The 23,678-nt window shown below is 43.9% G+C and overlaps 1 protein-coding gene across 4 annotated transcripts; it reads right to left on the bottom strand.

Moving 5' to 3' along the window:
* Window positions 1-18,909, bottom strand: LOC146010067 (oocyte zinc finger protein XlCOF29-like). 4 transcript variants are annotated; one of them, XM_083150932.1, is made up of 5 exons: window positions 18,354-18,901; window positions 8,366-8,446; window positions 4,742-4,927; window positions 3,811-3,889; window positions 1-1,722 (listed from the first exon to the last, which is right to left on the bottom strand). In XM_083150932.1, the coding sequence occupies exons 1-5, from the start codon at window positions 18,435-18,437 to the stop codon at window positions 209-211; spliced, it is 1,944 nt and encodes a 647-aa protein (XP_083007058.1). In that variant the 5' UTR covers window positions 18,438-18,901; the 3' UTR covers window positions 1-208. The 4 variants fall into 4 exon arrangements, with proteins under 4 accessions (XP_083007058.1, XP_083007059.1, XP_083007060.1 ...); XM_083150936.1 differs by having other exon boundaries at window positions 1,593-1,722; window positions 3,798-3,889; window positions 18,354-18,909; XM_083150933.1 differs by lacking the exon at window positions 4,742-4,927 and having other exon boundaries at window positions 18,354-18,904.
* Between the last annotated feature and the right edge of the window lie 4,769 nt (window positions 18,910-23,678).

The following is a 23,678-nucleotide window of genomic DNA, read 5'->3' as shown; positions in this document are numbered from 1 at the left end:
TCATATTTTGTTATGTTTTATTTGCTTTTGTATGTCAACATACAGTAACAGTTTTTGTCTTTCAGAAAATAATAAAGATATTGAATAAAAAAAAAACCCAAGAAGATAAGGAAGTATATGGAGGATAATATCTGATCCCTAGACCCTAAAAAGCAGAGTTTTTCCCACGTTTGGGAATCAGTTGAGCCTCCAGCATTTCCTTCGGAAGTTATGTAATTAAAAAACCACAGACAATGGTCGGTGTGAGATGTACAAACTGTGTACCACAATCGGGACACCCAAATGTTTTAGGCCCTGAGTGGCACGCTTGATTTTTCACCAGCACCGTTTTCTCAGCAAAGCATTTCCCGCATTGCAAACATTGGTGCAGCTTCCCTTCGTTGTGAGTCATCTGATGGGCGATGAGTTGGGCTTTCCTCAAAAAATATTTCCCACAAACGGAACACTGCGGGGTTTTCTTCCTAGACTTCTCTCTCCAATATTTAGTAAGATTTGAGATATCACCAAATGTTTTCTTTTGCTCAAACTTGACGTTTGGACTGTGTACGGTGTGGCCATGATAAGTTGGGCCAAAACAGGGTTCCAAAAAAACATTTTCTGTCTTGGTTTCGTTGACTTGATGTTGAGGAGGGTTTAGTGTAGCAATTGTGCAGTCTTGAATACTAGAGGTAATATTTATGTTATCTATGGCGGGGGAAGTTTGGGGAATCAATTCTACCGGTTCATCCACTTCAATGTTTTCTATTACTAATGATATAATTTCACCATCAGCATGACCTGATGTAAATGAAGGTGCGTAACTATCACTGACTGTGAGGTCTCCTTCATAATATGAGATCGGTTCCTCCGTATGAGTATCTGTATATGGTGTATGACATGTGAGTGTATATAGGTCAGCGTCTGTGCGGTCTCCATCACATGAAACCGGTTCCTCCTTAGCATAAGTAGATACATGCTGTGTACGACCTGTTGATGTATACATGTCTATGTCTGTGTGGACTCCTTCATCACATGAGAACGTTTCCTCCTTAATAGGAGTACATGTATACGGTGTATGACATGTGGGTGTATAAATGTCAGTGTCTGTGGGGTCTCCTCCATCACATAAGACAGTTTCCTCCTTAATAGGAGTAGATTTATACTGTGTATAACCTGTGGGTGTATACATGTCAGTGTCTGTGAGTTTTCCTCCAACACATGAGTCTGGTTCCTCCTTAGTATTAGTACATGTATGCTGTGTATGACCTGTGGGTGTATGCATGTCAGTGTCTGTGAGGTCTCCTCCATCACATGAGGCCGGTTCCTCCTTAATATGATTAGATGTGTACTGTGTATTACCTGTGGATGCATACATGTCAGTGTCTGTGAGGTCTTCTCCGTTACATGAGACTGGTTCCTCCTTAGTATAAGTAGATGTATACTGTGTATGACCTGTGGGTGTATACATGTCAGTGTCTGTGAGGTCTCCTTCATCACATGAGGCCGGTTCCTCCTTAATATGATTAGATGTATACGGTGTATGATCTGTGGACCTATCGGTGTCTTTAAAAATTCCCGCTTCATGTGAGATTAATTCCTTAGTCTCATTTGTTACCGATTTGAACCCATTTTGGATATTAAAGCCTTGTGACTGTTGGTAGTTTTCGATAACATGTATATCCGTGTGCCCATATTCTAAAGTAGAAATCTTGGTGTGGGAGTCATCTTCATCCTCAGAGACACCTGCAAAAGAAAAACCATCTTCTAGTTAGACATTGCTTCAATGTAGGGTCAAAATTATATTTTATGCCTCTAGCACAGCGGAAGATCTGTAAACCCGGTTTAGAAACTGCAAAATGTGACTCTACAAGTTCTTGTATATATGGCATGATAAGTTATAGTCTGGCTTTATTGTCCTATCATAATAAACAAGAGAGCGTGAATAAAACGGAGGTGGTAATTTACTGTCGGTGAAAACAACCGGTGGGAGATACCTCTGTCTCACTCCCTACTCAGTTGTCAGAATTACGGATAAAGAGATCTGACAGAGGACTTGGCATAGGAGACAGGTCAACTTATTAATTGCTGATGTTGGCAGAACCACCTGCAATTGGGGACCGTAGGCATTTATTACCAAGAAGAGCGTGAGAGCTAAATCAGTCACAGAGACACCCACAGTCTGTCACTGAACAGGGAGTTAAAGGTTCGGAAGGACTAGCTGAATCTGTAAAGCAATGGTGTGTGACCGCAGCTACATATGTATGAAAGAGAATGCATGAGGGGGGATAGGGAGAAGGGCAAAGAAAAAAAAATAAACATTGCTAACCTGGAGCAGACCAAAAATAAAAAAAAAAAAGTCTAAAAAATGTTTCTTAGGTTGAGGATGGTAATTACTTGTAAGGTAAAGTGATCATCTATATACGTCTAGTGTCCTTGTGGCTCCGAAACACTGTCATCTGTTGGCAGCAAGTGAAACTACATCTATTAGCTTTCAAAGCATTAGCGTCGAGCGGGCTTACTAGTATGTATATAAGACCTTATGGTACATTGATTGAGGTGTCTGTAATCTGAATACCCACATGCACAATATCTGCTATACTCATCTTCCAAAGAAAGTTCCCTGTTTAGTAAAATGTTGACACGTTTGGGGTGAGATTTAATAGGATGAGATATTCAGAAAGTGAGAGATTTTGGAAGAAATCTCCAGTTTTTTTAAAGCGGCAATCATTTACACTGCAAAATCAAACTGGTTTTGCAGTGTAGATGATTGCCGCTTTAAAAAAACTGAAGATTTCTTCCAAAATCTCTCACTTTCTGAATATCTCATCCTATTAAATCTCACCCATAGTGTCTAATTGTTTAACTCATCTTACAATTGTATTTAAAGTATAGTTAGGGTTTCCCAAGTTATCTCAGTATATACAGTAAAATGGAGAGACTTGGTGAAAGCACAGTCAAAAATAATTGAGCAATTTAACAGTGTAATTAGTCAAGGCCAAATAAAGGTGCGCATATGCTACACTTTTGGAGGCACTGCTGAGATAATAGCAGAATCTCCTCTAGAACAGCAAATAACAATGTACATTAATCACAGAAAAGTTTGTGTGCTTCCATTATGTAAAATCTACCAGGTCCTTCATTATGGGAAAGAAACAAAGCAAGAAAGAAGAAAGAAGTTGACATTGATGCCCTTTGCTGTTGGTAGAGCAGAAGCACACAAAGACCAACAAGAGACAAAGAGGCCGATTCTGGATCACACGCAACATCCAAATGTGCGCCCCCTTCCGATGTTAGGGCTTTACGCATGCACAATTATGTGCATGAGCAAACGCCTTTGGCAAGTTTCACACTCGTCAAGGTGATTGCTCCAAGATCAGTGGGCGGAGGCATGCACATGTTCTCCATTCACACACATGCACATGTTCTCCATTCACACTGCACGATCCATCTGTAAATATATCTGCAGATCGTTCTGCAAGATATCACCAGGTGTAGCTCATATGTTAATTAATCAAATGATATCTGGGAAATGTATAAAGTGCTGCACTGTCCTGGTTGAGTTCTATGGCTGCCATAGCTGCAAGAGGAAGACCTCAGTGACTCTGATCAGGGTGATTGTAGCGATGCTTAATGTCTCGGGAGCAGGCGCAGCTTAGAAGTTGTCAAGATGGACCTTAGAAGATATATACGCTACTTCTTTAATGGCCGCCTTATTTGCAGATATTAAGGAACACAGGAATAAAATATAACAAACAATATGAACAAGACAAAAATATTGGTACCAGCTACTTGCGATCTTGTCATTTTCCTAATCTCACCATGATCCCTTACCCAATGAAGTCAGGGGCCAGTGATCATCCACTATCACGTTTCTAATGTTATCCTTCTGTCCTTCTATATACTGCCCGTCCTGCATGGAGAGATAGACAGTGACAATCTGACACACACAATGATACAGTCATCACCCAGACACATCCCCCCGGTGTTACTGGATAATGCTCCATTTTCAGCAGTCTCCTCTCCGGTTACATCCCCCGGTGTTACTGTATAATGTCCCATTCCCAGCAGTCACCTCTCCAGTCACATCCCCCGGTGTTACTGTATAATGTCCCATTCCCAGCAGTCACCTCTCCGGTCACATCCCCCGGTGTTACTGTATAATGTCCCATTCCCAGCAGTCACCTCTCCAGTCACATCCCCCGGTGTTACTGTATAACGTCCCATTCCCAGCAGTCACCTCTCCGGTCACATCCTCCATGTTACTGTATAACGTCCAATTCCCAGCAGCCACCTCTCCGGTCACATCCTCCGGTGTTACTGTATAACGTCCAATTCCCAGCAGTCACCTCACCGGTCACATCCTCCGGTGTTACTGTATAACGTCCCATTCCCAGCAGTCACCTCTCCGGTCACATCCGTCCGTGTTACTGTATAATGCCCAATCCCAGCAGTCACATCCCCCGCTGTTACTGTATAAATGCCCCATTCTCAGCAGTCACCTCTCCGGTCACATCCCCGGTGTTACTGGGAATGGGGCATTATACAGGAGTCATCTCTCCGGTCACATCCCCCCGGTGTTACTGTATAATGTCCCATTCCCAGCAGTCACCTCCCCCGGTGTTACTATGTAATGTCCCATTCCCAGCAGTCACCTCTCCGGTCATATCCCCTGGTGTTACTGTATAATGCCCCATTCCCAGCAGTCACCTCTCTGATCACATCCCCCAGTGTTACTGTATAATGTCCCATTCCCAGCAGTCACCTCTCCAGTCATCATCTGGATAATCTTGTAGGTGAGTTCCAGGATCTTCTGGTCATTGTCTCTCTCATGTATCCGTGAGTGAAGTGGAGGCACCGTAATGGGACTCTGGGTCCTGCTCAGTCCTCCTGATACATATGGCCTGCTATGGAGTTTAAGTACGCTGGATTTCTTCAGAACAATATAGTCCTACATATTGGAAGACATAAATACTAGTAGAACTTTCTGGACACAAGTACATACACATACTGGATTCTTCACGTCATAATGTGCAAATCATCCTCTGATCCTGACATTCTCTGCAAACCAAAATACCTTATATGCCATCATCTAATGATGCCCAAGAGCGGTAAATAGGGACCGGTGGGTCCTCCTTGCTGAAGCTTGGAGAAACCCTCTCCCTCAACCCTTGAAAGGGTTAGGGGGGTGGGTTATCCTCACCGTAGCTTGGAGGAACACTCGGTGGACTTCCCTCCGCCTTTCAGCTCGGGCTTGCCCCAACTTTCCAAGGGCTATCCAAAGCACCTCAATTAGGATCGAGGAACCTTGGCTTTTCCTGAAGGAGAGAGCCTTGATACATGGGGAGAATGACAGCCCATAAGGGGCGTACCACCAGCCCATCAAAAAAACAGTGTCAAAACAAATGAAAAACAGAAAACGTAAAAAGTAACAAACGAGATTATGTGTAGAATAAAAATGAGGACCACAGCCTGAAGGCCGGGGTGGTGGTGTGAAAAATTGTCCTGCCCTAGGCAAAAGGCCCAGGGCAAGGACGTGAATTGCATACTTAGGGGGAAGTGCGCAGTGCTAGAGCAAGAACGTGAATGGTGGGGACACCAGTTCACGTTTAAAGCACCTCCGGGTTTCGCCGGAGCCACGCTACACCTCAGGCTCCAAGCAGCCGGCCAGCGTCCAACCAAGTATTTCTCTGCTCCTGGCATGGGAATGGATAATCCACTGGGCTTTTTCATTGACTCCCTTGAGGGTTGAGGCCCCCTAGGATAAGCAATCTTCTCAGTCCCAGTGTTATCATCCCCCCGGTAGGGTGAAGGTACTCAGCCAGCTTTTTCCCTGCCCTAAGCATACCATCTTCTCCACCCATTGGAGTAGTTACTTAGTCCAGCCTTTTTCTATTCTTCTGCAAGGGGCTGGTCCACACCCACTGATAAGAACAGATACTACACTTTGATCTTAGCCAAAAGGAAGAATCTCATATATTAATACTTCAATTAAGTTTAGTTAGAGATAAGTGTTACTGTGACGCTCCCAGACCCCTCACCTCCCCAGTCAGGTCCCTGTGTCAGTAATAGAGATAAGAGTGATGTCACTGTGACGCTCCCAGACCCCCTCACCTCCCCGGTCAGGTCCCTGTGATAGTAATAAAGATAAGAGTGATGTCACTGTGACGCTCCCAGACTCCCCTCACCTCCCCGGTCAGGTACCTGTGTCAGTAATAGAGATAAGAGTGATGTCACTGTGACGCTCCCAGACTCCCCTCACCTCCCCGGTCAGGTCCCTGTGTCAGTAATAGAGATAAGAGTGATGTCACTGTGACGCTCCCAGACCCCCTCACCTCCCCAGTCAGGTCCCTGTGTTAGTAATAGAGATAAGAGTGATGTTACTGTGACGCTCCCAGACCCCCTCACCTCCCCGGTCAGGTCCCTGTGATAGTAATAAAGATAAGAGTGATGTCACTGTGACGCTCCCAGACACCCTCACCTCCCCGGTCAGGTCCCTGTGTTAGTAATAGAGATAAGAGTGATGTCACTGACGCTCCCAGACTCCCCGGTCAGGTCCCTGTGTCAGTAATAGAGATAAGAGTGATGTCACTGTGACGCTCCCAGACACCCTCACCTCCCCGGTCAGGTCCCTGTGTTAGTAATAGAGATAAGAGTGATGTCACTGTGATGCTCCCAGACCCCCTCCCCAGTCAGGTCCCTGTGTCAGTAATAGAGATAAGAGTGATGTCACTGTGATGCTCCCAGACCCCCTCCCCAGTCAGGTCCCTGTGTCAGTAATAGAGATAAGAGTGATGTCACTGTGACGCTCCCAGATCCCCTTACCTCCCCAGTCAGGTCCCTGTGTCAGTAATAGAGATAAGAGTGATGTCACTGTGACGCTCCCAGATCCCCTTACCTCCCCAGTCAGGTCCCTGTGTCAGTAATAGAGATAAGAGTGATGTCACTGTGACGCTCCCAGACCTCCTCACCTCCCAAGTCAGGTCCCTGTGTCAGTAATAGAGATAAGAGTAATGTCACTGTGGCGCTCCCAGACCCCCTCACCTCCCCAGTCAGGTTCCTGTGTCAGTAACAGAGATAAGAGTGATGTCACTGTGACGCTCCCAGACTCCCCGGTCAGGTCCCTGTGTCAGTAATAGAGATAAGAGTGATGTCACTGTGACGCTCCCAGACACCCTCACCTCCCCGGTCAGGTCCCTGTGTCAGTAATAGAGATAAGAGTGATGTCACTGTGACGCTCCCAGACACCCTCACCTCCCCGGTCAGGTCCCTGTGTTAGTAATAGAGATAAGAGTGATGTCACTGTGATGCTCCCAGACCCCCTCCCCAGTCAGGTCCCTGTGTCAGTAATAGAGATAAGAGTGATGTTACTGTGACGCTCCCAGATCCCCTTACCTCCCCAGTCAGGTCCCTGTGTCAGTAATAGAGATAAGAGTGATGTCACTGTGACGCTCCCAGATCCCCTTACCTCCCCAGTCAGGTCCCTGTGTCAGTAATAGAGATAAGAGTGATGTCACTGTGACGCTCCCAGACCCCCTCACCTCCCCAGTCAGGTCCCTGTGTCAGTAATAGAGATAAGAGTAATGTCACTGTGGCGCTCCCAGACCCCCTCACCTCCCCAGTCAGGTTCCTGTGTCAGTAACAGAGATAAGAGTGATGTCACTGTGACGCTCCCAGACTCCCCGGTCAGGTCCCTGTGTCAGTAATAGAGATAAGAGTGATGTCACTGTGATGCTCCCAGACCCCCTCCCCTCCCCAGTCAGGTCCCTGTGTCAGTAATAGAGATAAGAGTGATGTCACTGTGACGCTCCCAGACCCCCTCCCCTCCCCAGTCAGGTCCCTGTGTCAGTAATAGAGATAAGAGTGATGTCACTGTGATGCTCCCAGACCCCCTCACTTCCCCAGTCAGGTCCCTGTGTCAGTAATAGAGATAAGAGTGATGTCACTGTGACGCTCCCAGACCCCCTCACCTCCCCAGTCAGGTCCCTGTGTCAGTAATAGATAAGAGTGATGTCACTGTGACGCTCCCAGACCCCCTCACCTCCCCAGTCAGGTCCCTGTGTCAGTAATAGATAAGAGTGACGTCACTGACGCTCCCAGACCCCCTCACCTCCCCGGTCAGGTCCCTGTGTCAGTAATAGAGATAAGAGTAATGTCACTGTGGCGCTCCCAGACCCCCTCACCTCCCCGGTCAGGTCCCTGTGTCAGTAACAGAGATAAAAGTGATGTCACTGTGATGCTCCCAGACCCCCTCACCTCCCCAGTCAGCTCCCTGTGTCAGTGATAGAGATAAGAGTGATGTCACTGTGATGCTCCCAGACCCCCTCACCTCCCCAGTCAGGTCCCTGTGTCAGTAATAGAGATAAGAGTGATGTCACTGTGACCTCACCTCCCCAGTCAGCAGGTAGATGATCTCCAGGGTTAGGTTCAGTAACCGTTCAGTCTGTTCATTCCTGGATTTCCCCATCCTCTGTAAAGATAAAAAGGTAAAAGATTCTACATTACTGGCAGAATAACGTACAGTGAGATGTGATACAGCTCAGGTATTACATTGCTGTATTTGTAAAATATAACAATATATGATATATAGGTAATATAAATGACGGTATAATTACAGATCAGCTATTAAAGTGTAGTGTGAATAGATTAATGTGCGAGTTATAGTAGTGACCCATTAGTTGCAGCCTCCCCGGATCCCCAGCAGAGGGCTCTCTCTTCCTGTCAGGAACCTTGAAGTTTCTAATCTGGAACCAATTCCATCCCTGCAGCCTCAATTCTGGCTCCACCTTTGGAATTTATGGTCTCGGTCCACTAGGGACTACCATACTTTTGACTTGCAACAACCAGCCCAGTGCTTGAGACTATGCTTTCCTCCCTGGGTAATAACTAGGCAAACCTCCGCTCCTCACGGCCTGCACAATCTTGGTACGTGATGTTCTCATATTTTGGGCTCTATACACCACCACAATGGATTTGAAATGAAATAATCACGATGTGCTTTAACTGCAGACTTTCAGCTTTAATTTGAGGGTATTTACATCAAAAACAGGTACCAGTATATAGTGTAGGTTTTATATGTGCCTCCCAATTTTTAAGGGAGCAAAAGTAATGGGACAATCGACTCAAAAGCTACTTCATGGACAGGTGTGGGCTATTCCCTCGTTATTTCATCATCAATTAAGCAGGTAAAAGGTCTGGAGTTGATTCCAGGTGTGACATTTGCATTTGGAATCTGTTGCTGTTGACTCCCAATACGAGATCCAAAGAGCTGTCACTATCAGTGACGCCAGCCATTATTAGACTGAAAAAATCAAAACAAACCCATCAGAGAGATGGCAAAAACATTAGGTGTGGCCAAAGCAACTGTTTGGAACATTCTTAAAAAGGAAGAATGCACCGGAGAGCTCAGCAACACCCTGAAGACCACGGAAAATAACTGTGGTGGATGACAGAAGACTGACTTCTCTGGTGAAGAAAAACCCCTTCACAACAGTTGGCCAAATCAAGAACACCACCTGACGTAGGTGTACGTCAGGTGGTGACTTGGTCACCGCCGCCTCCCTGAGCTCCAGCAGAGGCGGTAGAATCAGAGTCTCGGGACAGAGACAGGCGGTGACCATTTTCTTCCAGCAGCCCGTCCTGCTGGCCGGAGGCAACGGTAGCGTTGTTAAGCAATGCCCCAAACAGGCATTGGAGGAGGCTGACGTCACATGCTGGTGGGGCAGGCTTTTTCAATAAAAGACCGGCTCCTGCAGTGAGCAGACACCAGTTATAGCTCTCAGCAGAGTCTTGTCACTTGGCATTCCTGTTCCAGCGTGTTCCAGATCCCAGCTTGGAGTTGTGTCCAGCCTCAGTGTCTTCCTGGCCGTGTCTGCTGCAGCATCTTCCAGATAAGTCAGGGGGCATTCCCCTGCAAGTTTTGTCTTTATATTCTTATTTTTTACATCCTCTGCATTGTTGCGGTCCCCAGCACCGTAGGATTAGCTTCTCCCCAGGGCTTCGGTGCACTCTGTGCTGGTAAATAGTTGTCGTTTGGTATTTCTTTCCACCTGTGCATTGTTGCACTTTCAGTTTTTGGGTTTAGTATTTACTCCCAGGTAACAGCTGTACAATGTTGCACCCATGGGTCCTATCCTCACATATAGGAAGACTGAGTGTGCTGTATCACCTCCCACTCTTGCAGCATCTCAAACTCCTGTGAGCAGCCTTGTCCTACCTAAGACCTGGCAGCAACGGTCTGGGGCCGGACCTAATTTGGCCCCACAAACGTGGCTGTTGTAGGTGAAGCCTTAGCTTGAAGGAGGCAAAGAGGTCATTTGAGCTGCTGCAACCAAGTGTTCACACTTGGTCTTCCCTAACAATGTATATGTGTCAAAGTCAACAATCAAGAGAACACTTCACAAGAAGGAATATAAAGGGTTCAAAACAAGATGTAAACCATTGGTGAGCCTCAAACACAAGATGACCAGATTAGAGTTTGCAAACAACATCTAAAAAAGCCTTTACAGTTCTGGAACAACATCCTATGGACAGATGAGACAAAGATCAACTTGTACCAGAGTGATGGGAAGAGAAGAGGATGGAGAAGGAAAGGAACTGATCATGATCCAAAACATACCACCTGATCAGTGTAGCATGGTGGTTGTAGTGTCATGACGTGGGCATGTATGGCTGCCAATGGAAATGGTTCCTTTGTATTTGTTGATAATGTGACTGCTGACAAAATCAGCAGGATGAACGCTGAAGTGTTTCTGGCAATATTACCTGCTCATATTCAGTCAAATGCTTCAGAACTCATTGGACGGCACATCGCAGCGCAGATAGACAATGACCCAAAGCATACTGCTATAGCAACCACAGGTTTTTTAAGGCAAATAAGTGGAATGTTATGCAATGGCTGAGTCAATCACCTGACCTGAACCCGATTGAGCATTTCACTTGATGAAGACAAAACGGAAAGAAAAATGCCCCAAGAACAAGCAGGAACTGTAGACCTCTGCAGTAGAGGAGGTAGCCACACACCCTGACAAAGTCCCGAGCTGACTTATAGTGGGTTGTAGTGTTTTTGTAGTCATGTGCATATGGGTCGCTAGGCAACCCTTTTGAGAGCTCAGTCCGGGCAATGACTGCTTCCACCTGTGGCTGGCAGAGCATGAATCAGCCTGGAGGGCGGAAGTACTGTCCCGGCTGCTGCACGCCGAGATACCAAGCCGGCCAGGGGGCACTTGTCCTTCCGGGTTACGGCGCTGGATACAAGGAGTGTGGCAGGTGAGCTCTCTTGCTGCAATTAGGGATTATGGGGGGGGGGGGGAGGGGAATGTTTGTGGGTTATTTAAACATTTGTAATTCTGTATGCTATTGTGTTGCGGTCCCTGATGACGGGGGGAACCCTGAAACTGTTGGCCCTAATTAAAGATTTATGCATCATAGCCTGAGTGATATATATATATATATAGATAGATATAGATATAGATATATATATATAAAACATTGTCCCTGCTGGCGAGCACTGGCTGAGAGAGACTTCATCAGACTGGGAGTAGTAAGCGTCTCACACGCACGCACGTCCCAGTCACTCAGCGGGCCAGTGGCGGAAATCCTGCCTGTCTCCATTTCAGGGAGACATGTAGGGTTAGGGGAAGGGTGCTGAGAGGCTGTGGGGACCGATAACGGCGGACAGGGAGGCGGCAGACAGCAGTGGGGATCTCCATTGGAACGGGGCGCGAGGGCCTGGCACCAGCCTGCACAAAGCTGACAGGTGCTCCATCTGTAATTATATACAGTATAATACACATCCCCTTACCTCCCAACATGACCCTCTCCAGGAGGGACACTTTGCTCTGTTTCTGGACTTCCCTCTCAATGATTGCTATCACCTCTGTGGAAACACCTGTCTTACCCATTTACCTGTTTAGAACAGGTAATAGCAAATCATACATTAAGAGAGGTATGCATCCCCTTATTACACTGATGTATATCAGTAGTGCAGTATAATACACATCCCCTTATTACACTGATGTATATCAGTAACATAGGCAGTGGTGCAGTATAATACAGATGGGATAGGACATATAACAGTATAAGGTGCATATTAGTGATATAATTATATACAGTATAATACACATCCCCTTATTACACTGATGTATATGATGTATATCAGTAACATAGGCAGTGGTGCAGTATAATACACATCCCCTTATTACACTGATGTATATAATGTATATCAGTAACATAGGCAGTGGTGCAGTATAATACACATCCCCTTATTACACTGATGTATATGATGTATATCAGTAACATAGGCAGTGGTGCAGTATAATACACATCCCCCTTATTACACTGATGTATATGATGTATATCAGTAACATAGGCAGTGGTGCAGTATAATACACATCCCCTTATTACACTGATGTATATGATGTATAGCAGTAACATAGGCAGTGGTGCAGTATAATACAGATGGGATAGGACATATTACAGTATAAGGTGCATATTAGTGATATAATTATATACAGTATAATACACATCCCCTTATTACACTGATGTATATGATGTATATCAGTAACATAGGCAGTGGTGCAGTATAATACACATCCCCTTATTACACTGATGTATATGATGTATATCAGTAACATAGGCAGTGGTGCAGTATAATACACATCCCCTTATTACACTGATGTATATGATGTATATCAGTAACATAGGCAGTGGTGCAGTATAATACACATCCCCTTATTACACTGATGTATATGATGTATAGCAGTAACATAGGCAGTGGTGCAGTATAATACACATCCCCTTATTACACTGATGTATATGATGTATATACAGTATATCAGTAACATAGGCAGTGGTGCAGTATAATACACATCCCCTTATTACACTGATGTATATGATGTATAGCAGTAACATAGGCAGTAGTGCAGTATAATACACATCCCCTTATTACACTGATGTATATGATGTATATCAGTAACATAGGCAGTGGTGCAGTATAATACACATCCCCTTATTACACTGATGTATATAATGTATATCAGTAACATAGGCAGTGGTGCAGTATAATACACATCCCCTTATTACACTGATGTATATGATGTATAGCAGTAACATAGGCAGTAGTGCAGTATAATACACATCCCCTTATTACACTGATGTATATGATGTATATCAGTAACATAGGCAGTGGCGCAGTATAATACACATCCCCTTATTACACTGATGTATATGATGTATATCAGTAACATAGGCAGTGGTGCAGTATAATACACATTCCCCTTATTACACTGATGTATATGATGTATAGCAGTAACATAGGCAGTAGTGCAGTATAATACACATCCCCTTATTACACTGATGTATATGATGTATAGCAGTAACATAGGCAGTAGTGCAGTATAATACACATCCCCTTATTACACTGATGTATATGATGTATATCAGTAACATAGGCAGTGGTGCAGTATAATACACATCCCCTTATTACACTGATGTATATGATGTATATCAGTAACATAGGCAGTGGTGCAGTATAATACACATTCCCCTTATTACACTGATGTATGTGATGTATATCAGTAACATAGGCAGTGGTGCAGTATAATACACATCCCCTTATTACACTGATGTATATGATGTATATCAGTAACATAGGCAGTGGTGCAGTATAATACACATCCCCTTATTACACTGATGTATATGATGTATATCAGTAACATAGGCAGTGGTGCAGTATAATACACATCCCCTTATTACACTGATGTATATGATGTATATCAGTAACATAGGCAGTGGTGCAGTATAATACACATCCCCTTATTACACTGATGTATATGATGTATATCAGTAACATAGGCAGTGGTGCAGTATAATACACATCCCCTTATTACACTGATGTATATGATGTATAGCAGTAACATAGGCAGTGGTGCAGTATAATACACATCCCCTTATTACACTGATGTATATGATGTATAGCAGTAACATAGGCAGTGGTGCAGTATAATACACATCCCCTTATTACACTGATGTATATGATGTATATCAGTAACATAGGCAGTGGTGCAGTATAATACACATCCCCTTATTACACTGATGTATATGATGTATATCAGTAACACAGGCAGTGGTGCAGTATAATACACATCCCCTTATTACACTGATGTATATGATGTATGTCAGTAACACAGGCAGTGGTGCAGTATAATACACATCCCCCTTATTACACTGATGTATATGATGTATATCAGTAACATAGGCAGTGGTGCAGTATAACACACATCCCCTTATTACACTGATGTATATGATGTATATCAGTAACACAGGCAGTAGTGCAGTATAATACACATCCCCTTATTACACTGATGTATATGATGTATATCAGTAACACAGGCAGTGGTGCAGTATAATACACATCCCCCTTATTACACTGATGTATATGATGTATATCAGTAACACAGGCAGTGGTGCAGTATAATACACATCCCCTTATTACACTGATGTATATGATGTATAGCAGTAACATAGGCAGTGGTGCAGTATAATACACATCCCCTTATTACACTGATGTATATGATGTATATCAGTAACACAGGCAGTGGTGCAGTATAATACACATCCCCCTTATTACACTGATGTATATGATGTATATCAGTAACATAGGCAGTGGTGCAGTATAATACAGATGGGATAGGACATATTACAGTATAAGGTGAATATTAGTGATATAATTATATACAGTATAATACACATCCCCTTATTACACTGATGTATATGATGTATATCAGTAACATAGGCAGTAGTGCAGTACAATACACATCCCCTTATTACACTGATGTATATGATGTATATCAGTAACATAGGCAGTGGTGCAGTATAATACACATCCCCTAATTACACTGATGTATATCAGTAACATAGGCAGTGGTGCAGTATAATACAGATCATGGGATTGGACATATTACAGTATAAGGTGCACATTAGTGATATAATTATATACAGTATAATACACATCCCCCTTATTACACTGATGTATATCAGTAACATAGGCAGTAGTGCAGTATAATACACATCCCCTTATTACACTGATGTATATAATGTATATCAGTAACATAGGCAGTGGTGCAGTATAATACACATCCCCTTATTACACTGATGTATATGATGTATATCAGTAACATAGGCAGTGGTGCAGTATAATACACATCCCCTTATTACACTGATGTATATGATGTATAGCAGTAACATAGGCAGTAGTGCAGTATAATACACATCCCCTTATTACACTGATGTATATGATGTATATCAGTAACATAGGCAGTGGTGCAGTATAATACACATCCCCTTATTACACTGATGTATATAATGTATATCAGTAACATAGGCAGTGGTGCAGTATAATACACATCCCCCTTATTACACTGATGTATATGATGTATATCAGTAACATAGGCAGTGGTGCAGTATACATCCCCTTATTACACTGATGTATATGATGTATATCAGTAACATAGGCAGTGGTGCAGTATAATACACATCCCCCTTATTACACTGATGTATATGATGTATATCAGTAACACAGGCAGTGGTGCAGTATAATACACATCCCCCTTATTACACTGATGTATATGATGTATATCAGTAACATAGGCAGTGGTGCAGTATAATACACATCCCCTTATTACACTGATGTATATGATGTATATCAGTAACATAGGTAGTGGTGCAGTATAATACACATCCCCTTATTACACTGATGTATATGATGTATATCAGTAACATAGGCAGTGGTGCAGTATAATACACATCCCCCTTATTACACTGATGTATATGATGTATATCAGTAACATAGGCAGTGGTGCAGTATAATACACATCCCCTTATTACACTGATGTATATGATGTATATCAGTAACATAGGCAGTGGTGCAGTATAATACACATCCCCCTTATTACACTGATGTATATGATGTATATCAGTAACATAGGCAGTGGTGCAGTATAATACACATCCCCTTATTACACTGATGTATATGATGTATATCAGTAACATAGGCAGTGGTGCAGTATAATACACATCCCCTTATTACACTGATGTATATGATGTATATCAGTAACATAGGCAGTGGTGCAGTATAATACACATCCCCTTATTACACTGATGTATATGATGTATATCAGTAACATAGGCAGTGGTGCAGTATAATACACATCCCCTTATTACACTGATGTATATGATGTATATCAGTAACATAGGCAGTGGTGCAGTATAATACACATCCCCCTTATTACACTGATGTATATGATGTATATCAGTAACATAGGCAGTGGTGCAGTATAATACACATCCCCTTATTACACTGATGTATATGATGTATATCAGTAACATAGGCAGTGGTGCAGTATAATACACATCCCCTTATTACACTGATGTATATGATGTATATCAGTAACATAGGCAGTGGCGCAGTATAATACACATCCCCTTATTACACTGATGTATATGATGTATATCAGTAACATAGGCAGTGGCGCAGTATAATACACATCCCCTTATTACACTGATGTATATGATGTATATCAGTAACATAGGCAGTGGTGCAGTATAATACACATCCCCTTATTACACTGATGTATATGATGTATATCAGTAACATAGGCAGTGGTGCAGTATAATACACATCCCCTTATTACACTGATGTATATGATGTATATCAGTAACATAGGCAGTGGTGCAGTATAATACACATCCCCCTTATTACACTGATGTATATGATGTATATCAGTAACATAGGCAGTGGTGCAGTATAATACACATCCCCTTATTACACTGATGTATATGATGTATATCAGTAACATAGGCAGTGGTGCAGTATAATACACATCCCCTTATTACACTGATGTATATGATGTATATCAGTAACATAGGCAGTGGTGCAGTATAATACACATCCCCCTTATTACACTGATGTATATGATGTATATCAGTAACATAGGCAGTGGTGCAGTATAATACACATCCCCTTATTACACTGATGTATATGATGTATATCAGTAACATAGGCAGTAGTGCAGTATAATACACATCCCCTTATTACACTGATGTATATCAGTAACATAGGCAGTGGTGCAGTATAATACACATCCCCTTATTACACTGATGTATATGATGTATATCAGTAACATAGGCAGTGGTGCAGTATAATACACATCCCCTTATTACACTGATGTATATGATGTATATCAGTAACATAGGCAGTGGTGCAGTATAATACACATCCCCTTATTACACTGATGTATATGATGTATATCAGTAACATAGGCAGTGGTGCAGTATAATACACATCCCCTTATTACACTGATGTATATGATGTATATCAGTAACATAGGCAGTAGTGCAGTATAATACAGATGGGATAGGACATATTACAGTATAAGGTGCATATTAGTGATATAATTATATACAGTATAATACACATCCCCTTATTACACTGATGTATATGATGTATATCAGTAACATGGGCAGTAGTGCAGTATAATACAGATGGGATAGGACATATTACAGTATAAGGTGCATATTAGTGATATAATTATATACAGTATAATACACATCCCCTTATTACACTGATGTATATGATGTATATCAGTAACATAGGCGGTAGTGCAGTATAATACACATCCCCCTTATTACACTGATGTATATGATGTATATCAGTAACATAGGCAGTGGTGCAGTATAATACACATCCCCTTATTACACTGATGTATATGATGTATATCAGTAACATAGGCAGTGGTGCAGTATAATACACATCCCCTTATTACACTGATGTATATGATGTATATCAGTAACATAGGCAGTGGTGCAGTATAATACACATCCCCTTATTACACTGATGTATATGATGTATGTCAGTAACACAGGCAGTGGTGCAGTATAATACACATCCCCCTTATTACACTGATGTATATGATGTATATCAGTAACATAGGCAGTGGTGCAGTATAATACACATCCCCCTTATTACACTGATGTATATGATGTATATCAGTAACATAGGCAGTGGTGCAGTATAATACACATCCCCCTTATTACACTGATGTATATGATGTATATCAGTAACATAGGCAGTGGTGCAGTATAATACAGATGGGATAGGACATATTACAGTATAAGGTGCATATTAGTGATATAATTATATACAGTATAATACACATCCCCTTATTACACTGATGTATATGATGTATATTAGTAACATAGGCAGTGGTGCAGTACAATACAGATGGGATAGGACATATTACAGTATAAGGTGCATATTAGTGATATAAGCTGCACAGTAAGTGAATATAGCAGTATATATAACACATATAATACATTACCTGCAGCCCAGGACATTCCCTGCACCAGTCTGTTTGATATTCCTCCTGTCCCGGATGTATTTGTCTGTCTATGGGCGGATACATTGCAGATCACACACGCTAGGCTAGGATGATAGGAGATAACCCTGTGCTAATTTGATGTCTTCAATTTGGGCCACGGCAACATGGCCGCCGTTCATCATGTCTTCCTTAATAAATAAGAAGATCATACCCTCCAACATTTCAAATCCAGAAATCGGTACAACTTCAGAAAAGAGGCGTGGCCACGGGTGAAGGGGCGTGGCCACATCCCCTTTCGTATCCTTTTGATGGACAGTTACAGTTTTTCTTCAGAAAGATTTAGAATTATCCTCTCTGATTACCAGCACATAATCCAGCAGCATATGCTATCAGCATATACCTGATGCTGCTCCCCTCTCTAGTGCTTCTCCGTGCTGCAGACTCTCCGGCTGCTGCTCTCACACGCAGCCGCCTGCGGGGAGGGACTGCAAGCGCTCAAGCACTGCCTGAACCAAGGACCTGGCGGCTGCACGGCCAATCAGTGAGCTTGGCTGCTGCTGCTGCTCTCACACACGCAGCCACCTGCGGGGAGGGACTGCAAGCGCTCAAGCGCTGCTTGAACCAAGGACCCGGCGGCAGCACAGCCAATCAGTGACCTTGCACAAGTGATTGACGGCGGCTTAGCCAGTCAGGGCTAGCAACAAAAAAAGATGTAGGGGAGCCGCAGCTGCAGGCGTGTGGCTGCTAAGAGGTCAGATATATATACTGTATGGGCGGCGGCCATTTTGTTGTAGTGTATGCTATGGACGGGAATAGAGAGAAAATTCGGTACAATCGGTACAGGGAGATTTAGCCGGTACAGACTACTAAAAAACGGTACTGTACCGGCTAAATCGGTACAGTTGGAGGGTATGGAAGATACTAGCGCCTGCTGTAGGAGACCTGCTAGGTATTGCTTTAGGTCAAGTGGTATCTGTCCCCTACTCACCCTGTGATGTTATCTGTGTATTACACTGATGCCTGTAAGTGTAACACTGTTGTTGTCCTCCAACTAACTAGTGTGGGCTACAGAATAATGGCCGCCCAGCTATAGTATAATGTAAAAGTGACTCAAGGAGGGACACAATGGTCTGCTACTGGACTTTCCTCTTAATGTATGATTGCCAACACCTGTGGTGAAACACTTTTTTTTTAATCAATAACCTGTTCAACACAGATGAGGGTAATTATGCATTAAGAGGAAAGTCCAGGAGCAGAGCATTGTTTCATACGGTACCCTCCAACATTTCCAACACGAAAACCGGTACAGGGGTGTGTGGTCATGGGTAAAGGGGGCGTGGCCTCAACCTATCCACTACATATCATCCCAATTTCTTTAAGTGTCCCATTTTAAAATAAATGCTGCCCTGGCTGTCCCTAATGGAGCAGTCAGTCCCACCAGCTGTGCAGGATCTTGCCGTCAAAATGGCCGCTGTTAGTCCCCGCTGCCTGCCGGGTTCCCCATGCTGTTGCACCTTGGGCCGCCCGCTGGTGACGTCACGCCACCCACACTTTGAACCTGCGGGCGGCTTGTGCTGTAGCAGCTGAGTGCGGTGTGGGGAGAGAAATCCAATTGGCCACACAGTACACTGTGACTTGTTTCCCCAACCGCAGTCTCTATCTGAGCAGGGGGAAGAGGGCCTGCTACATCCCTTCGCCGTGCACCCTGGGAGATGTAGTCCTGTACAGCCACTCCCCCAGGCTCCCTGGGGAGCAGTTGGTGGTGTTATGAACTACATCTCCCAGAGTCCCTCAGTCAGCCAGAGCTGATGTTTAAAAAAACAGTACAATTGGTACAGTTGGAGGGTATGTTGTGTCCCTTCTGGAGAGGGTCATGTTGGAAGGTATGGTAGTGTGGTTATACTTATCTTTGCGGCCACTGCTTACTCAAGTTATGTTAACCTTTGGGTGGCGATACCCTATAGAAGCCTATGGGCTTCTTTTCGCCGCCCGCCGCCGCCGACGCAAACCCGCCGCCTCGCCGACCCCCCCCTCTGGCTTACCTTCCTGAAGGGTCCTCCTGGACCCCGGAAGGTAAGCCCTGCCTCCCCCTAGTGAAGCAGCCGGACATCCTTCCGGCTGCAGGGGGGAGGAGGAAGCGGCGGGGACAGCATGCATAGCTGTCCCCGGCGTGAGGGGAGAGCGTGGCGGCAGGGAGGTGATGGAGACCCCCCGCACACCACATTCCAAGTATAGCGGGGGGCCTCCGTCACCGCACCGTGATGCCAGCCGCATATGTTAGTACATATGCGGCAGCATCGCGGCGGGGGGGCGGCGAAGGGCGGTGATGTATTTTAATACATCCTGCCCCAGATCTGGATTTTAAGATCCCTAACACATATCTTTATAGATATTTCCAGCTCCATCATACCCCCTCTAAGCAATTTGGGGAGTCCACCCTGGTCCTGCAAGATTCTCCCATCAAGGGGCTGCTTCCACAACACCTTGTCTCCGTAATCTTGTCACAACTAAGGTTAATTGTGAACCCGGACTGGGACGAGCTGCCAGTGGGCTGGGCTAACGAGGACAGAAGTTAGCGGGTTTTATTTAAGACTTATTCATAAGATGTGACGATGAAGAAGTCTATGGCCGCCATTTTCGTTTGCAGATTTACGTAAAGAGTGTACAGAAGTGAGTAGGAGTACTGTAACGTAAAGGGCAGCCATACTAATAAACATAGACTCATACTCAATCACAAATAATAAAATATATACTGTAGGTCTATGGTTTAATATCGCAACACATAGTATGAATGGTAATACACGATTTCCAGAGGACATTTTTAGTATGTATGTGATCAGTCTCTCACTCGCAGCTTTCCGGTGTTTGAAATGCGCAGCATATATCATTCAGAAGTTATGGACATTATATATAATAATCTATACATTGCCACCAGGAAGGGCTAACTGAAGAAATCCAGTTGAAACCAGATGCACAGCAGGGACCCCTGGACATGATGACGAAGCCTTGAGCAAAGACCCAGCTGTGCATCCTTACTGTACCAATACAGAGAGGCGAAACCTGACCTCTTGACCAATGAAGAACTTTATTGTATTCCATTGTCTGGACCCTTTATATTGCTGCAAACGGACTAGGGACACTCTACTTGACTGTGCTCAGACTTTGAATACGATCCCTGGTTCGGGGGAGGGACGCGTGTGAGACGGTAGCTGATAGTGCTTACATTTGCTTTTCCTCTTTTCGTTAATTATTGTTAGAACTGTATAAGGATTTGTATATTGTGTGATCGCTTTATATTTTGTTATCCCTTTTGTCCATTAGGGATTAAATACATACTGTGAAAGACTTTGTATCCTTACTCCGAATTTATATCATGTCTCGTGTAATTTATTCGCAATAAGTGAAAGTGTTGACAGAAGCGATACCTGGTACATTGAGAGTGTGTATAAGTACTTATTACTGATAAGGATACCGCCATAAGGGTATTGGTGTAACGTGAGATATGCTGATAAGGTACACTACGTGGCGCTATGCATTGGTATGCCCGTAGTTAGGAATAAAGGGTAACAGTTTACGGAACTGCGAAACTTATTGTCCATCGGTTTGGGAAATATTAGGATATAACAAGATGCCGGGAAAATCAGCAATGTAGGGTTAGCTGGAAGCTGGGAGCTGTATATCTGTATGCTGGGGACACCAGCGATGTAGGATAGCTGTATAGCTTGAAGCTGGGGTTTCCAGTAGAGCAGGTTAACTGGATGACGTGAAGCTGGGGATGCTAGCAGAGCAGGATAGCTGGATGGCTTGAAGCTGGGGATGCCAGCAGAGCAGGATAGCTGGATGGCTTGAAGCTGGGGATGCCAGCAGAGCAGGATAGCTGGATGGCTTGAAGCTGGGGATTCCAGTAGAGGATAGATAGAATGCTTGAAGCTGGGGATTCCAGCAGAGAATAACTAGAATTCTTGAAGCTGGGGATTCCAGCAGAGCAGGATAGCTGGATGGCTTGAAGCTGGGGATTGGAGCAGAGCAGGATAGCTAGAATGCTTGAAGCTGGGGATGCTAGCAGAGCAGGGTAGCCGGAGAGCTTGAAGTCAGGTAGTGCTGGAGATTGAAACTGCACTGTGTCTTTAAGAAGCTGAGTCAGGCTGGAGCTCTACGCGTTGACAGACAACAAAGCACTGACAACTACCAGTGCCTGGAGATGGGCTTAATACCTCCTGCTCAGTGCTGATTGGCTGGAGTGGAACTCTGACTGGAATCTGTCTCCTGACTGGCTGTAGCAGAACCAGGAATTGTCATAGCGCTGCTCATGGAGGGAACTGGTGGGGAATGGTGGCGTGGTGAGGCCCGCAGGAATGCGCAGTGTCCTGCTGGGTAGCTGAGACAGCGGGATGACAGCGCAATAGGTATGACAAGGCGCAGCTGGGAAGTGCGGTTAACCTCCGTTTTGTGACAGATCTACTCTGATTTGCTTACGGCATTCCATAATACGGCTTTACCAACTTTACATGCTCAGTGGGTGACTGACCTGAGGGATATCTCAGAGGAAGACTGGCAGAAAGAATTGGGGAATATCCAATATGCCACCAATTCTATCAGGTTTCAGCAAATTCAACTCTTCTTGGTACATTGGGCCTTATTCTAGTTCACTCTTTCTGACAAAATCCTTCTTAGATGGACAAAACCATGTGCACTGCAGTGGGGTAGATGTAACATGTGCAGACAGAATTAGATTTGGGTGAGATATTTTGTTTGTGTGCAGGGAAAATACTGGCTGCTTTATTTTTACACTGCAATATAGATCTCACTTTGAAGTAAAACCCCACCCAAATCTATCTCTCTGCACAAGTAACATCTGCCCCACCTGCAGTGCACATGGTTTTGTCCATCTAAGAAGGAATTTGTCAGAAAGAGTGAACCAAAATAACCCCCATAGAATCTATATAACTCCTGTTCGGCTCTTTCAATTTGGGGGAAGGGCTGATTCGAGTTGTCCCAAGTGTGCATTGCGCTTGGGGGAAGGTATAGGCTCCTCTTGTGGGCCTGCCCTGCTGGTTCCGGATTTTGGACAGCGGTTGCAGATGTCGTAGTTTCCACTGTTTTATCAGTTATTGATGATGAATCACTAGAAAAAAAAAAAAACACTAAACAATATGTACAGTATACAATCTCTGTGCTATCGCTAAGGCATTCATTGCCAGGACTTGGATGGCCACTAACAAGACCATCTGCTTATACCTATATTGTAATATTTCCTTGTTCTTACTCGGTATATATGGAACACATGATTGCTTTATAATGTTTACAAATGACACTGTACCAATC

The sequence above is a fragment of the Crinia signifera genome, chromosome 6 (genome assembly GCF_055691185.1).
Source record: "Crinia signifera chromosome 6, ASM5569118v1, whole genome shotgun sequence".
Classification (NCBI taxonomy): Eukaryota; Metazoa; Chordata; class Amphibia; order Anura; family Myobatrachidae; genus Crinia; species Crinia signifera.
This window is presented reverse-complemented; position numbering and strand designations above follow the sequence as displayed.